This window comes from Vicugna pacos, chromosome 1, assembly GCF_048564905.1.
Source record: "Vicugna pacos chromosome 1, VicPac4, whole genome shotgun sequence".
NCBI classification, from domain to species: domain Eukaryota; kingdom Metazoa; phylum Chordata; class Mammalia; order Artiodactyla; family Camelidae; genus Vicugna; species Vicugna pacos.
Window position 1 is genome coordinate 4468181 of NC_132987.1, and position 15840 is coordinate 4484020.

Genomic DNA, 15840 nt, shown 5'->3' on the forward strand with positions numbered 1-15840 from the left:
AAATGGTTTTAATTTAAATAATAAAAACAAAAAATTTTTAAATGAACATAGAAAGGTATGGGGGATATAGCTCAGTGGTAGAGCACATGCTTGGCCTGAATGAGGTCCTGGGTTCAATCCAGTGCCTCCAAAACTGAAAGGATTCCCCAAGAAAGGCACAGAAAAATAAAAATTTTAAACGTTTCATGAAACGTTCACCAACAGTGCATTTTCAACTGGTCAGCTACCGCCCAGCTCAGTCCTTATGGCAGGACACATGGGTGCTATTTAACGCGGGACATGGTTCACAGTGATGTGTGCTGGCCCAGCCCTTCAGCGTCCTCCCAGACCCCTCTGTCCGGCACCCCACATGAATTCTGATGTAACACCATTGTTCTCACACTGCCTGTGTCTCTCTCCTCCCCAGGCTGAGAGGCCCGACTGCACTGAGCGCCAGCAGCTGCAGAGGAGGCTGGGCTGTCGCATGTTCCACTGGTTTCTGGCCAACGTGTATCCTGAGCTGTACCCCTCTGAACGCAGGCCCAGGTTCTCTGGAAAGGCAAGGCATGATGTAGGGAAGAGAAGGAGGAAAGGGAGGTGCTGGGTGGCTTCTCCAGACACGAGCTGATGTTCAGAGGCTCTTCTGGGACCCTGGCTGGCCAGTCCCAGCTCAGAGGGGGGCCTCTGAGGCTCCTGTGCCTCCCTGAGAGGGTGGCTGGGCTGCCCCGTAACCCATCCCAGGGCCCCTGACCAGCGCAGGTGCTGCTGCCTCCTTCAGGAGGCCTGTCCCTTAGAATGGGTGGCTTCAGCTTGACCTCACTCGTTTTTGTGGCCTGAACACATAGGGAACCTTGAGGGACACTGCAGAGGGAAGAGAGGAACAGAGGGCGTCTTTACAGCAGAGGGCGGGGTTCACTTCTGTGTGGATGTCCACTTACAGCTCCACAACACCGGACTTGGCTTCTGTGCAGACTGCCAGGCTGAAGGGGACCTCCTGGGCAGTGCCGTGATGCTGGCTCCCTGCAGGGACAGCCAGCAGCAGCAGGTGGGTGGTCCGTGTCCTCAGACCTGCAAGGGTTCTGTCCTGGGATGTCTCTCCCTTCCCTTAGGGCCACCTCCTTCCAGGGATCCCATGTCCCTTGACAGTGTCTGGTCCCCCACTCTGGTGACCCATTCCCCATCCTGCGCCAGCTGCAAGCACCGACGGGGACCATCGTCAGAGAGTACCAGCATCTGAGCTCGAGGGAAAGGGCGAGGCTGTTTAGCCAATACTTTCACCAGATGGATGAGGAAACTGAGGTATAGAAGGTGGCCATCCCAGGGGCTGCAAACTCATATCTCCAGAGTTCTGGCGGGTAAGGGGAATGAGCTCGGTGAGCTGGGTAGAAGCTGTTGTCACTCAGGAGCAGCTGCCCCAGCCTCAGTGAATGTCCTTTGTCTTGGATGAAAGTGGATCTAGTACTATGAGATCATCCAAAAAATTTAATTGGTGTACACACACCACATCTTTATCCAATCATCTGTCAATGGACATTTAAGTTGTTTCCATGTCTTGGCTGTTGTAAATAGTGCTGCTGTGAACATTGGGGTGCATATATCTTTTCAAATTAGACTTTTCTCCAGGATACATGCCCAGGAGTGGGATTGCTGGATCATATAACTCTATTTTTAGTTTTTTAAGGAATCTCCATATTGCTTTCCATAGTGGCTGCTCCAAATTATATTCGGTGAGATCACTTCTTTTCACAAGTTGGATGATGACCTAGAAAGTCTAGCCCACCCCCAAACCCCTCTCCTCTCAGCCTGTGCATTAAGCTATCCTGTCCCAACGGCCTCTATTACAAACAACAAAGACTAAGTTCCTGGAGATACTGATCAAACAAGCCTGGTGAGGCCCCGGGAGCCCGGGCGGAAGGCAGAGCCTGTCGTGGAGGGTCTGGAGTCCAGCCCTGCATGCAGGACCAGCGAGGCTCTGGGCCTGGAGGACACATGGGGAGGCAGGTGTTCAGTATTCGTTTGGCCTCTTACTGACCTGCCCTTTACCAGTGTTCCAGAACACACCCATAGCATTCACACCTGGCACCAGAGGAGGGCAGGGAGAAAGTGCCAAGTGCGGAGGCCGTGGGATGTGGTGGGAACAGCCCACCTTCCAGCTGTGTGACATCAGGCAGGCTTCCTAACCTCTCCGAGTCTCAGTTTCCTCATCTGCAACTCGGGATAACAGTCTCCCTCGTGCAAACAGGACGCTAGCTTTTGGATTTATTCATTTACTTATTTTGATTCTTGGTGAGGAGATGGGGATTGGCAAGGACTTCTGTAACCAGCAAAACTGTGAACCAGCTAAACTGAACGCACCACATACTACAGAAAAAATAAGAAGAGACACCTTCTTTTCTGTATCAGTAACTAAGTTTCTAACAAAGGGAAATCTCCAGGGGCCGGAAATCGAGAGGCAACTGAAAATAGAGTCATTAGGTGTGACCAGGCTCTCCAGCAGGGCAGGAGACAGACACTTCCTGTCCAACCTCAGGATCCCAGAGACGTTTCCAGGCGGGACTTAGCATGAAAACCCACCTTCAGCCTGTGAGAGATGAGGGTCTGGAAATGAGAGTCCTGCATAAAGCCAGCTCTGACCTTCCCAGAGTGACCTATCCGTGAACAGTGGGGCCAGGAATATCCACCCACTGCCACAGGAAGATGCCAAGGAGGCGGGTGTGTCTCTACAGGCCTTTGCCTGGGAGAAAGTTACCCTCCCCTGAAAAATTTTAACCACAAGGTTGCATCTAATTTGGGTTTAGGGTTCAAAGTTGTATGAACTGTGTGGTCTGGCAGTCCTCCAGCAGGAATGCCACCTAATGTACTGGGTCTGTTGCAGATGACAGTGTGAGACCTATCCTTCAACAATTACTAAGAATTTCCAGTGAGGAGGGTGTAGCTCAGTGGTAGAGCACGTGCTTAGCATGCACAAGGTGCTGGGTTCAATCCCCAGGATCTCCATTAAAAAATAAATTAAATAAATAAGTAAACCTAATTACCTGCGTTCCCGCCCACAAAATCAACCAACCAAAGAATTTCAAGACAGCAACAGCATTAAACTGAGTATATTAAACTGAGAACATTCACCCCTTCTAAGCATAAGGTTCCCGGCAGTTGCACAGGTCACATGCCGATGAAGCCAGCCCTAGCCGCGAAAAGTGTATAAAAATTAGTTCAAGCTGCACTGGGGCAGGACCAAACAGAAAATGGTTTTATCAGAATGTGTTCTCCAAACAGGCCCTATGGGCTTCCCGCAGTTAAAGTCCCTCTGCAGAGGAATGCAAGACCCAGTGGGCTGGAACCCTGGAGGAAATAAAAACCATGAGCGAGAGTCAGCAGGTGAATTACTTACAGGGCCAGGTCAGATGTCGCCAGAAAGAGTTCAGCTTGGGCCTCAGAGGTTCCCTCGTCCGGCCTTCCAGCGGTCCCCTCCAAATAACATAGCATCCTTCGTGGCCTCACCTGTGACACGGTCAATAGGAAATGGAGGAACTTGGCAGCATGCATAACTATGGATGCAGAAGCAGCTGGAATGTGGACATTTCAGAGGCTAGGGCTAGTCTGGGATCCTGTTTGTGGACTCAACGGTGAGGTAGGGTCTTACTGACCCCATTAGAGTCTGAAGACGGCCCCTAGACCTCAGCCCTTCCGCGGTGAGCTCCCCTGCCCCCATCAGCAGCTCTGGAGACGCTCTCCTTGCTGTGCTAACCACCCTTCCCTGTGTCTAGCATCTGGAGCACACGGGCAGGAAGGAGATCCACTTTGGCAGCCCACGGCACCTGTGCTTCGATGTCAGGCAAGAGCAAGTGATTCTTCAGAACTGCACCGAGGAAGGCCCTGGCATCCATCAGCAGCACTGGGACCACCAGGAGGTAAGCAGTCCGGTCTGGGAGGGCTCTGCCGTGCTGCTAGCTCTTCCAAGAGTCAATTATTACTGTACAAACCTGTGTCCCTGTTGTCGGTCCAACTTAGTGGCAGGACACTGAGGCCTTAGAGGGAAAGCCAACCTTGCAGCAGGGTTTTCCGCCAGCATCTTAAAATGTTCTAATTTGCCAGGTTTCTGTGGAGCTCTGATCATGAGCACGGCAGAGAGAGGATCTGGTCCCTTTTGAAAGTTGATTAGCTCAGATCACAAGTAGGACAGTGGAGCGTGTTACAGAAGCAGTCACTCACACTGGTGGTGTGGCCTTAGGGGCAACAGAAAGGCCCACCTCCCATTCCACCACCAAACAGATGTGGAGGTGGATGATACATGCTTCCTTTGCAAATCCCACTGTGAGTGTTTCATCATTTTGGTAAGACTTTGATTCCCATTAGCCTAGAGAGAACCTCTGGGTCCTCTCCAGAGATTGTGTGTCAATGATAAGAAAGCAGGAGGTGTGTTAAGTACCTAGGGAGAGTGAGCGGGCTACAGGAGTGGGACTGGAAGGTCCACACATGGTTTTGCCTTCACCTCAAAGCCCTTCCTAAATGAGCTAGGGTATAAGTACACAAACAAACAAATTTACACACATCTTTTAAAAATTTCTTTTCTTCAACTTTTGCTTGAGAATAAAGCAGGGCAAAATAAGCAGACCTCCACACATGGGTGCTCGTAAAGCAAGGCTGTGAAAGAGAAAAATCATGTAATGCAAAACTTAAGCTGAACTCACCGTAAGCAGCTGAGAACAAAGCTGTTGGGGCTTTGGTGACAAGTGAATCCAGGACTCAGGGGGCCCATACGTGCCCAAAGTAGGCTTAGAAACCAAGTTAAAGTCCTTTATGAATGACCACAAAGGATCATTCTAAGCAAGTCCTCTGGATAAGATAGATTTTGAAGTAACATTTTAAAATAGTATGTAAAAAATTAATGACTAAGATACACCTGGCATCTTTCAGGTATTAAAAAAATAAGACTTTAAAAAAGTATTCTCATTCAGTCCTAAAAAGGAGTAAGATACTGTTCATAGCAGCACTAGTCACGGTAGCCAAGAGGTGGAAGCAACCCAAGGGTCCAATGATTGATGAATGAATAAACAATACGCTACGTACACACAATGGAATATTATTCAGCCTTAAAAATAAGGAAATCCTGTCACTTGCTTCAGTGCGGATGAACCTTGAGGACATGATGCTAAGTGAAACAGCCAGTCACAAAAAGGCACATGATGTATGATTCCACTGACATGAGATATCTAAAGTGGTCAGATTCATACAAAGAGAAAACAGAACGGTGGTTACGGCATGAGGGTCAGGGGGCGGGAAGGGAAATGGTTGTTTAATGGGTATAGAGTTTCAGTTTAGATAGAAGAAAATGTTCTGGAGGTCTGTTTCACAATGCTGTAGAATATACTCAACGCTACTAAATTCCACACTTAAAAATGGTTAAGATGGAAAGTTTTATGTTTTATATTTTTACCACTGCCAAAGAAAAGAAGGTATAATGTATGCTACAACATGGATGGACCTTGAACCTATCATGCAAAGGGAAAGAAGCCAGTCATAAAAGGCCACATATTGTATGATTCCATTTACATGAAATGTCAAGAAGAGACAGATCCATAAACATAGAAAGTGGAAGCGTGATTTCCAGTGACTGGAAGGAGGGAGGAATGGGAAGTAGCTGCTAATGGTTTCTTTTCACAGTGATGAAATTTTCTGTAGTTAGAGTGGTGATGGTCACACATGCTTTCTGAATATACAGAAATCCACTGAGTTGTGTACTTTAGTACAGTGAGTATCATGGCATGTGAATTATATCCCTAAATAAATAAATAGACAGACATCATCAGCATTGTTGGTTAAGGTTGTTTAACTTTTCATAAAGAAACTGATTTTTTCTTGAAAAGAAGAAGGCTAGATTCAGTATCACATTTGGTCGATTTTGAGCAGGAAGTGGCCGTAGTCTTCCAAACATGTGCATCCTCAATGTCTTACTTGCTACTGCCACCTGGTGGTGGCAATACTAAATTGCAGGATTAACAGAGGGCAGAGATTAAATTAAGTCCTTCAGAAAGCAGAAATTTACAAGTACAGTGGTAACAATCAATGTCACCAATACAGGATAAAGACTGAACATGATCTTTCCACTGGCATTTTACTAGTCAGAACTCTCTAAGAAATGGCATCATTACCCAACCACAATAATGATAATTGAGTTAATGATTCCAAGGCTCTGAATGATACCTAAATTTTAGGACTACCTAAATTATATTATATATTAATCAAAATTCTTCAATTCCTTACCAGGCTAATTGACACCAATTCTATTATTCTCTTAATGATTAGCACAAATCTTAGAAATTTCCTTCTTTGCTGACTGATTGCTGGGGACTGACTGGTTTCCTGTTCCCCCCCCCCCTTTTCTTCCTTCTTTTCAGAATGGAATGATTGTTCACATTCTTTCTGGGAAATGCATGGAAGCTGTAGTGCAGGAAAACAGTAGAGATCTGTACTTGCGCCAGTGTGACGGAAAAGCCAGCCAGCTGTGGCGCTTTGACAATGTCAGCACTGTGGATGAACGATGAATGTCAGTGTCACAAAGAAAAGAGAAGCGTGGCTTCTGACCACAGTGTGACCCCAAGGGAACTCCCGGAGCAGGTGCATTTCATGGAGCAGACCCTTGGTGTCTGTGCAGTGGTGATAGCAGCGATGAAAGCTCCGTGAATGAATATGGGAAGTCTTTCCTTCTTGCACCTTATTTCATTGACCACCAGCTGTTATAGAAAAAGAAAAGGAAATATGAATTTATAGTCACATTGTCTTCATCACTGATAGATGATCATTACATAGTGCAGAAGATTCTTGTCCTTTTTTTTTCCATTGAGCACTAAATAATTGCTTTTATCTCTGATTGAGGAAAGAGGACTGGCAACATCTTCAGGATACACAATTCCAGTCAATCCATTTATTGCAAATGGCCTTACCTTGAACTGTCTGTGTAGCCAAACATGAAAATTGAAGTGTGAAGAGTGTGTAAAGGCAGGACACCCAAAAAGCTTTGGATTAGACTCATGAGGACAAATTTCATGTTCATTGGGTGAGACATAGCTCAGAGGAAGGAAGGGAGGCAGGCTACTGAGAGAAAAATAGGTTTGGAGAGAGTTTTGGCCCAATTCTTTAGCTCAGCCTAGCAGCTGAAAAGAGTTAGTAGACCTGGACTCTAAGACATTTTCATGTTAATGAGAATTTCCTCTAAACTTTCTACCTCCGTTCACCCTGCACTAGCTTGATTAACCACAATTGGATTCTCATGCAATATGTGTCTCTCTAGTCACTGGTGTTGAGTCATCTTAGACAGAACACTCCCATTAACAGAAGCATACACAGTTGAGAGACTCTCTTGATGCCCTGTTACAGGGTTTGCATGGACTGGATTGGAAAGAGCAACCTTTGCAAAGAGGCAGACATTCCCTGGAAGGGGAATGCCAGCATCTGAGCCAAAATTCTCATGAGAGGATCTAGGGTTGGGTGTTAATGTCTATGAGGGCTAAAAGGGCTGTCTCTGGCCTGTAGGAACTGTCTGGGACCCCCAGATGTGCCCACAGCTGGACGTTCAGCCATGGGAAGCAGACATCCCACCAGGGCAGAGCAGCTGAATGGCTCTCTTGCTGTGACCTGGCCCACTGAGTTCAGCCATAAGGGCTACTGAGTGGGGTTGGTTCTTTAATTAAGAACACTTCACGCCCATTTCTCTTCCAGATGGAGTTCTCTCTCCACATGGTCAGCTTAGAAACCTCCCCTCAAAGATGCTGATCTCCTCTGGGCCGTCTCAGGACACAGTGTATTTCGAATAAGAAACACTAAGTAGGAAGTGAGAATTTCTAAACAATATCTGTCATAATTATGCATTCCTTCCCCACCTGCTGAAGTCAATGGTCCACTGTGTTTCTCGTTCCCCAGAATACACTCTAGACCCGTGCTAGGGGCCGCTGGCTGCATGTGGCCATCTAACTGCAAATTCATTAAAGAAAGTTTAAGCTCAGTTCCTCGGTTGTACTGGTCACATTTCAAGTGCTCAAAAGCCACAGAGTTGGGGAGCACGAATAACAGAACATTCCATCAGTGCAGACAGGTCTACTGGGTAGCGCTAATCTAGACAGATTTATCACCCCATTGAGAGAAGAGAATTCAGCCACCATTTGCTTCCTTCAGACTTGTCTGTATTCAACACAACTGCCCCTAACATTCTGAGGCTGAAACAGCTAGAAATTCTCTGATGGCAACTTTGTAAAGGGTATTAATGGTTGAGAAATAAAAATTAAACAAGACCTCTATTCTTCAATGAACTTTGTCATTGGCATTGTTAGTATTTGAAGTTGCTGGAATAAATTAACATAATTAAATAAAGGCTGAATTCAATTGTGTAAGTTGTGTTTGACAGTAATTAACAAAAGGACCCAGATGGCTTATTGCTTAATTGGTTGAGCAAAGCAAGAATGTGGTGTTTCCTGCTTCCTTAACCATCCCCATGATTTATTACTTTATTACACGAGTGGCTGTCAACTTAGTCCCTGGCTGGTGCTTAAAGACCCTTAATTTAAACAAAACAGATGCCTCCATTTAGTTCTCAAAGAAATTCAACCTTTCCCTCATAGTGTAACCCAGTGTTCAAATTCTTTTCTCTGTGGGCTCCGCTCTGATTTTATCCACAATGATCAATTTAAAAATAGAGAAACCTAGCAATCGAAGATTGGATTCCAAAGAGTTTCCCTTGTCCATCTGAATTTTATGATTGGACTTGGTTGTTTGGGTTTTAAGATTGAGTCATCATCACCCCCACCAAGCCCACCATCATTATTAAGTACCCCACTGTAGGAACAGAAGGTATTCAGCCAACAGTCTAGAGTCCAACACTCTTTGTGCTCTTCCACAATGAAGGCAGATATCATCTCTGGAGGAGCCCTGCTCTATTTCCTCTTGGGTCTCAATGCCATAGATCCCACTGGCCAACTGAGAATCCCAGCTCCCTCCGACATCAAAAATTACCCAGGTCCCCAAGGATGGTGTGTGGCTGCACCAGAATTTGACAGAATTACCCTTAGAGGTGGAGTTACTGTGCTCACTTTAAGGGGAACCTTGCATCTTCCACTGAAAGGCCACGAAAAAGCCAGTTGGACACAAAGCAATCTGACTGGTCACTAAATCTGGACGTTGGCATGGACCGCCACGATGGGCACAGCTCTACATATTACGTGCACTGTTTATGCTTGTTCTTTAAAAGCTCTGTTATCTCTTCTCAGCCTTTGGCTAAGATCAAGTGTAGTATCTGTTCTTACCAGTTTAATATCTGGTACGTCCTTTATCCAAGGACAATATATTAAATGGATTTTTGGAGCAGGGAGTTGAAATAGGAGTTCCGTCCACTCCACGCATCGACCTGGTATTGTAGTACTTCCAGGAACAGTGCACCAGAAAGAAAAAAAAAAAAAAGCTCTGTTTAAAAATGCAGCTTCTTTGGCCAAAGCCCAAAGCACCTAAAAGTCCTGCCCTGATTATTCAAATGCCTCAACTAAGGCATATTTCAAATGATAATGTAAAGCACAATTGCCAAGGAGGTGATATTTCCAGGATTCTAGAATCCTCTGCCATTTCTATATTAATAATAGTCCCTCCAGTCTCCAATCCTCTTGCAGTTTCAACCTCTTCTTCCGTGGAATGTTCTTTTTAAATATGGGAGCATGTCCTTAGCACTGTTTTAAATTATGAGGATCTTTGCCGTGCAGTAGTTCTCTCCACGGGACTGGGTTGTTGATATTTTCTCATCATCAAGGGCTCTGCATGATACCAACACACTATGCTACTGTGACACATGAGCAGCTTGCCTGACTTCCTTTGGCTTAAAAACAGAGGTGTCATGATCACTTTACTCCTAGGGTGATAGTTTGCAAGCTTAGCCCAAACAGATCAGATTCACATTTGAAAATTTAAGTTTCCCAGCAGTCCCTGAACTGTACGGCTAAGTCATGGGCAACCAATATTCCAGAACCCAGGACAAATGCTAAAATGAAGGTGACAGGACCAATTCTGTTTCAGCTTGGGCTTACAAAGCCTTTTAACTTTACAGTAAAATGTGAGCAGGGGTGGAGCACCTTTACTTCAATGGGAGACCCTCACGAAGGCACTGCTGACCCCTTCCTTTAGGAATAGGCTAAGGGTGGCATTGCTCAATGTTTTACTTAAATAAGACCCAGGAAAGCCTGAGAAACGATTTTTAAAGTCATAACCCGTCCAGCTGCACCAATGCTGACCCTGTTCAGAGGGTGGAAAACTATCTGTTGTGTGGGAGGTGGGCAACTATTTGATTATCCAACCTTCACAATTCTCCAACTCTAGCTGTGTGGCTGCAGGGGGACCTGTCTGTTCCTTCCACAAAATTCCACCCCTGATTGGATCCAGGGAGGACACTTGACCTAATTGGGTCAAATGGCACATTCACCAATAATTTTATTACCAAGACTAAGAAATTAGTCTCTCTAGAAGAGACTTAAAAGACAATGTTAGAATGCATGAGCACTGAACAAATCAGTCAATTGCTCAAATTTTCAGCTGTTCTCAGCCTCAGCCCTTCTCCTGGAAGAACCCACAGTATAAAGGCACAGAAATACCATCTACTACAGATGTAGGATGACAGGCTGCTGGAGATGCTGCCAATAGTGGTGCGGGTTGTGGCCTTGTCTTGAGGAGGCAGCAGGGGCCCTGGCAGGCAGGTAGCCCCAAAGAGACGATCTACATAGAGGCTCTACCAAGACCCACTGGAGATGATCCAGGACCTATGGCCTCTGAAAACAGCTGCATCTAGCCACCAAACATGAGATTAAATGATGGGAAAACAAATCCTGCCAAAGCCCCAAATTTGATTCTCTCCATCCTTAGTCCTGCAGTAAAGTTAAAGCACAGGCAACTAAGGAAGAGATGCGAAATTCACCCTTCAACACCAGAGCGTGTAATAGTGACATTGAGTGTTCTGGCCCTCCCACAGGTCTTGCAGCCTCAGTGTGCTCCTGAAGACCTTCCAGTTGGTGGCATCTGCATTTCTTTGCCTGAGGGTTTTTCTCAAAGATAAAGAAGGCTGCTTTATGATGTGGGGCAGGCCATGGAAGTCAACCCCCAGGAGCAGCCCTCAGTCAGTGACAGACAAGAGCTGGAGTATAAATACCTCAGCTCCCTCACCTCCCCAGCAGGACCACCCTGAGGTGCGTGTTCCACACCATTTCCCAGAGTTTACTATGAGATTAAGTTCTAATCACCCAAGTGGTCAATGGCTTAATACTGCATCTGTCATTGGCTACATGCCCTTCCTCACACCCCTACTGGTGCTTCCTAAGCTCACCTTCCAGATAAATCACTTGCACTCAAATCTTCATCTCCTTGTCTCCTCATAGGGAAAACCGCCCTAGACACATGGCCTGGCCCACCACAAGCTTCCATCTCTGAGAGCTAGTTTGCTCATCAAATTCCATTCTTTGTTTATCAGTAGTCCCACCTCATGCACAAATACCCTGACTCCCCTGAATTGAAATTACCCCACCAAACTGCAAGACCAGAGTATGAGCTTCAGGGAAGTTGTGTCCCGGAAGGAAGATACTGAGTAAGGGGCACATGGTCGGTCCTTATCCCAAGTTTATCAGTCATATTAGATGTCCCTCCTCCCTGGGGAAGCAGGAGTGAGGGGTAGAGATGCCACTAGTGTTCCACTAATTGATGTCCCTCCTTGTAGAAACTGGAAGCCTAGGGAAGCAAGGTTCCTCCTGCATCCCAGAAAATTTCCCTCTCATATTCCAGTAGTTCTTCAGGAACTGGACCATAGCAGAATTTGCCAATGTAGAGGTATACCATGTAAGCTAGGAGTGGGGAGCATGACAGCTCTCCAGGATAAAGTGAGGGGGATTTAGATATGAGGTGGGTATTGAGGAGGAGATGGGCCCAACAGTATGAAGACCTAAAGAGCAAGATGGTGAGAAAGTTCTTTCTCGAGGGAACAGGGAGGGTTGCCGGACGGATTCTCAGAGTTTGGTGTCCAGTCCTCAATCTAAAATTGTTTGCTTTACCTCCCTCACCCCAAACTTCGAGCCAAGCATTCCACACTGACTGTGTACTGTGTAGAGGATGGGAATTAAGGAACACTTGCAGGTCAGATGGATACAGGAAGGCTGGGCACTCCGGGAGCAGGGCGACTTTGTTATAGAGAAGAGCTGATGCCGGTTCTACACAATGCCAATCAAGTTAGGTAAGATACTATTTCATTTTTAATCATTTATTTGTATATTTTTAATTTTTTTTAGTGGAGGTACTGGGGATTGAACCCAGGACCTCGTGCATGCTAAGTACGTGCTCTACCACTGAGATACAGCCTTCCCCCGTAAGATACTATTTTAAAATTACATTTGACTCTGAACTAGGGCTGGGGTCAGCAAACTTTTTCTATAAGGGGCCAGACAGTAAACATTTTTGGCTTCCCGGGCCCTGTGGTCTCTGTCACAACTGTATGGCTCTGCTGTTGTAGCCCCAAAGCAGCACGCCCGCAATGATAAACAGATGTGCGTGCCTGCATCCCAGTAAAATTTTATTTACAAACACAGGTGGCGGGCAGATTTGGCTCACAGACATCATCTACCAGCTGCTGGACTAGAGTTTTTTTGTCTCCTTCCAGCTGCAAAAGGAGACAAATGACGGAGAAAAATCTCCAAAGAAACTGTGAGTAAGCTTGAAAAATATAGAAAGTGTTTGTATCCTATAAATAACAAAAAAGCAAAGAAAACAGAAGAGGGGAGGCTAGGACCTTTTGGTGAGCAGACTCCAGTCCTTTTTAAGAGAGAAATAGGAATGAACGCACAGATCATTCCTTAAAATCAAAATATAAAACACTGACGCTGTAGCCCCAAGCCGCCTTTCTCTCAGACACCCGGCTTCCCCAGGCCGTCCCTGTCGACGGAGGTTGGGCAGGACCAGCTCGCTCAGTGAGACCACAGGCTGCAGTAAGAATGTCCGCAGGGAAGGGAAGGATGCTAAGCAGCAAAGAGTAGCTCTCAGCATTTTGGTCAAGCCAACGGGATTCAGTTGCACTAACAGATAAAATCTGGCACTCTGGCTTCTGTGCTATGCTGAGACACAAAGGACAAGGCACACACTCCCCTCAGCCCCTGGATATAATTCTCTTGCAGTTGAGATCTGAGGGCAGTCAGATGTCCGTTCTTGTGTGGAGCAAGCCCTTGGGTATTTACATAAACTCTGATCCCGAGCATCCAATGCAGCCAGACTTCAAAACACAAGTAGGCGGAGTCCGGCCAAGTGAAGGGACCTGCAACAGCAGGGCTTGAGGCCAGGGCTGCACGAAGCCAACAGACCTCACTCCTTATGCTCCTAAGCCAGCCCGGCCTGTGAAGCATGTTTAAAGGCTGGACCCAGGGGCGCCTCCTGCCTGTCACAATCTACGTTCGGGGCTGCCAGCCCATCACGCCCCTTTGAGTGTCAGTGTCGCCCTGTCCCCAGCTGGCTCCCGATCAAACGAGCAGTCTGGGGGGGCGGCTACCTCCTCCCCACATGCACAGAGAGGGCAAAGCTGTCCGACCCCACCTCTGCTCTGCACCCCATAGCTCCACTATCCATGCCCTTAGCCTCTACCACGTATTGTCTCCCGTATTTGTGACAATGACCTTCCAGACAGGAATGGGTGAGAGTAAGGGTCAAGTCGTTTTGGGATCTGCCACAACCAGATGCATCCGCTCAGTGAGTTCAGGTGCAAGTAACTGAGTAGCCGACTCCCAGGCGCTGAGGAAATACAGATCTCTCGTTATTTCACATGCCCGACTCAAAGGCAGGTGGTTCCACATTGGATGCAATAGCTCACAGACATCGTTCATGAACCAGCCTCTTTTTAACCTTCTGGCCCCCATCCCTGTTGGGCTTTTGCTGCTGGTGTCTCTCTCTTCGTGGTCACAGCATGTCCATCCCAACATCCCAATGGACACAATGGGATGTCCATTCTATCCCAATGAGGAAGGAAGCTCTCCTTTAACGTCTTTGTCTCTATTGAGAAAGAGAGCTCTTGCCCAGAGCCCCGCCTCCACCAGCCCCCGGCCGACTTCTCTCTCTCCCACTGGCCAGAACCGTGTCACGTGGTCACTTTTGGCCACAAGGGAAGCTGGGAAAGTGACTAGGAATGAACCCAACTAAGAGAGAAGTGCCAGGCACACTACCACTCAGAACCTAGCTGGGGTCCCGCGAGCCAGGAGGACAGGTGGTGGACTGGAGCACAGCTAGTAACAGTGTCTGCCCCTCGGGGGGACGACTCCTCTCTCGGGCAAGACTGGTCTCCGCTGCTATTTTTTAATCATTATGAAACAAAACTTTCCAGGACCCTGAGGCCAAAACCTATAAAATTCCATGCTTGCAACTCCTGGGTATTATCCACTCAGCTCCTGCCCACACCCCAAGGTAGGGATCTTCCATCGCCCCCAAACCAGCTCCGCTGTCTCAGTTTGGGAGCGAGGGGAAGGCACTGGGTGCCTTTCATGCAGGTCTCACCCTTCACCACCAAGGATGCCCAGACATTCTGAGAAGCAAAGGTGTTTTGATCTTTTTCTCTTACTCACCTTCTGGAAAACATTGTGGCCCAAAGTACGATCCCATAAAACCCCTTCCCTTTATTCCTGCTTCTGAGAGGCAGGTTTCTCTTTGCTTTCTAAAAGCAGCAAACACTGTTGGTGGGAATGTAGTTTGGTGCAGCCACTATGGAAAACAGTATGGAGGTTCCTTAAAAAAACAAAAATAGATTTACCATATGATCCAGCAATCCCACTCCTGGGTATATACCATGAGAAAACTCTAATTTCAAAAGATACACACACCCCAGTGTTCATAGCAGCACTATATGCAATAGCCAAGACATGTAAACATCCTAAATGCCCATCGACAGATGACTGGATAAAGAAGCTGTGATGTATATACAATGGAATACTACTCAGCCATAAAAAAGAATGAAATAATGCCATTTGCAGCAACACGGATGGACCTGGAGATCGTCATACTAAGTGAAGTAAGCCAGACAGAGAAAGAAAAAGGTCATACGATATTGCTTATATGGGGAATTTTTAAAAAATGACATAAATGAACTTGTTTACAAAATAGAAACAGACCCACAGACATAGAAAACAAACTCATGGTCACCCAAGTGGACAAAGGGGAGAGATAAATTAGAAGTTTGGGATTCACAAATACACACTACTATATGCAAAACAGATAAACAACAAGATCCTACTATACAGCACGGGGAACTGTAGTCAGTACCTTGTAATAGCCTATGATGAGAAAGAACATGAAAAGGAACATGAAAAAGGAAACTTTTACAACAGATAAAATTAAGCTGGCTTGAAAGTTCTTCTTCTGGGATTTTATCTTGTGTCTTTGTCTGGAACATATTCCTCTGTCTCCTCATTTTGTCTAAATTTCTATTTGTATTTTTATGTATACGGTAGGTTACATTTCTTGACCTTGGAGAAGTAGCCCTCTGTGCATATATATAACTGGATCACTATGCTGTACACCAGACATTTACACAACATTGTAAATCAATTGTACGTCAAATTTTTAAAAATTAGCTAAAGGCAACATAAAAACAAGTAAGTATGGCTTCTGGAAGTAAGAAAGGGAGCTTCCCATGGGATTCATAATGAGTTTCTTCCTGTTGCGTGTATCACACAGGCGTTTATGATGCAGCAAGTTGTTTGGGGTTTCAGCCTGTTAACCCCGTCTGCGTCCCATGAGCAGGAGAAGCCATCCCGTGACAGTGTCAAGGGACCTCAGGGTTTCCTCCAGGGTTTTTCATAAGGCGGGTGTTTAAGACAA

General features: G+C 46.3%; 1 protein-coding gene and 1 non-coding gene across 3 annotated transcripts in view; both read left to right on the plus strand.

Moving 5' to 3' along the window:
- GALNT15 (polypeptide N-acetylgalactosaminyltransferase 15) overlaps positions 1 to 11635 on the plus strand; it is a 30146-nt gene extending 18511 nt beyond the window's left edge. The window contains exons 7-10 of one of the 2 annotated variants that reach the window (XM_072945578.1): positions 407 to 538; positions 920 to 1024; positions 3744 to 3887; positions 10976 to 11635. In XM_072945578.1, the coding sequence (XP_072801679.1) occupies positions 407 to 538; positions 920 to 1024; positions 3744 to 3887; positions 10976 to 11059 (465 nt within the window). In that variant the 3' untranslated portion in view covers positions 11060 to 11635. Of the gene's footprint in view, positions 1 to 406; positions 539 to 919; positions 1025 to 3743; positions 3888 to 6374; positions 6716 to 10975 lie in introns of those variants that run through there. The other variant, XM_006205289.4, reaches the window with a different exon arrangement.
- LOC116281509 (U2 spliceosomal RNA) lies at positions 9225 to 9410 on the plus strand. The gene has a single exon (XR_004190966.2). It is a non-coding gene; the product is annotated as a U2 spliceosomal RNA (small nuclear RNA).
- Positions 11636 to 15840: the final 4205 nt, after the last annotated feature.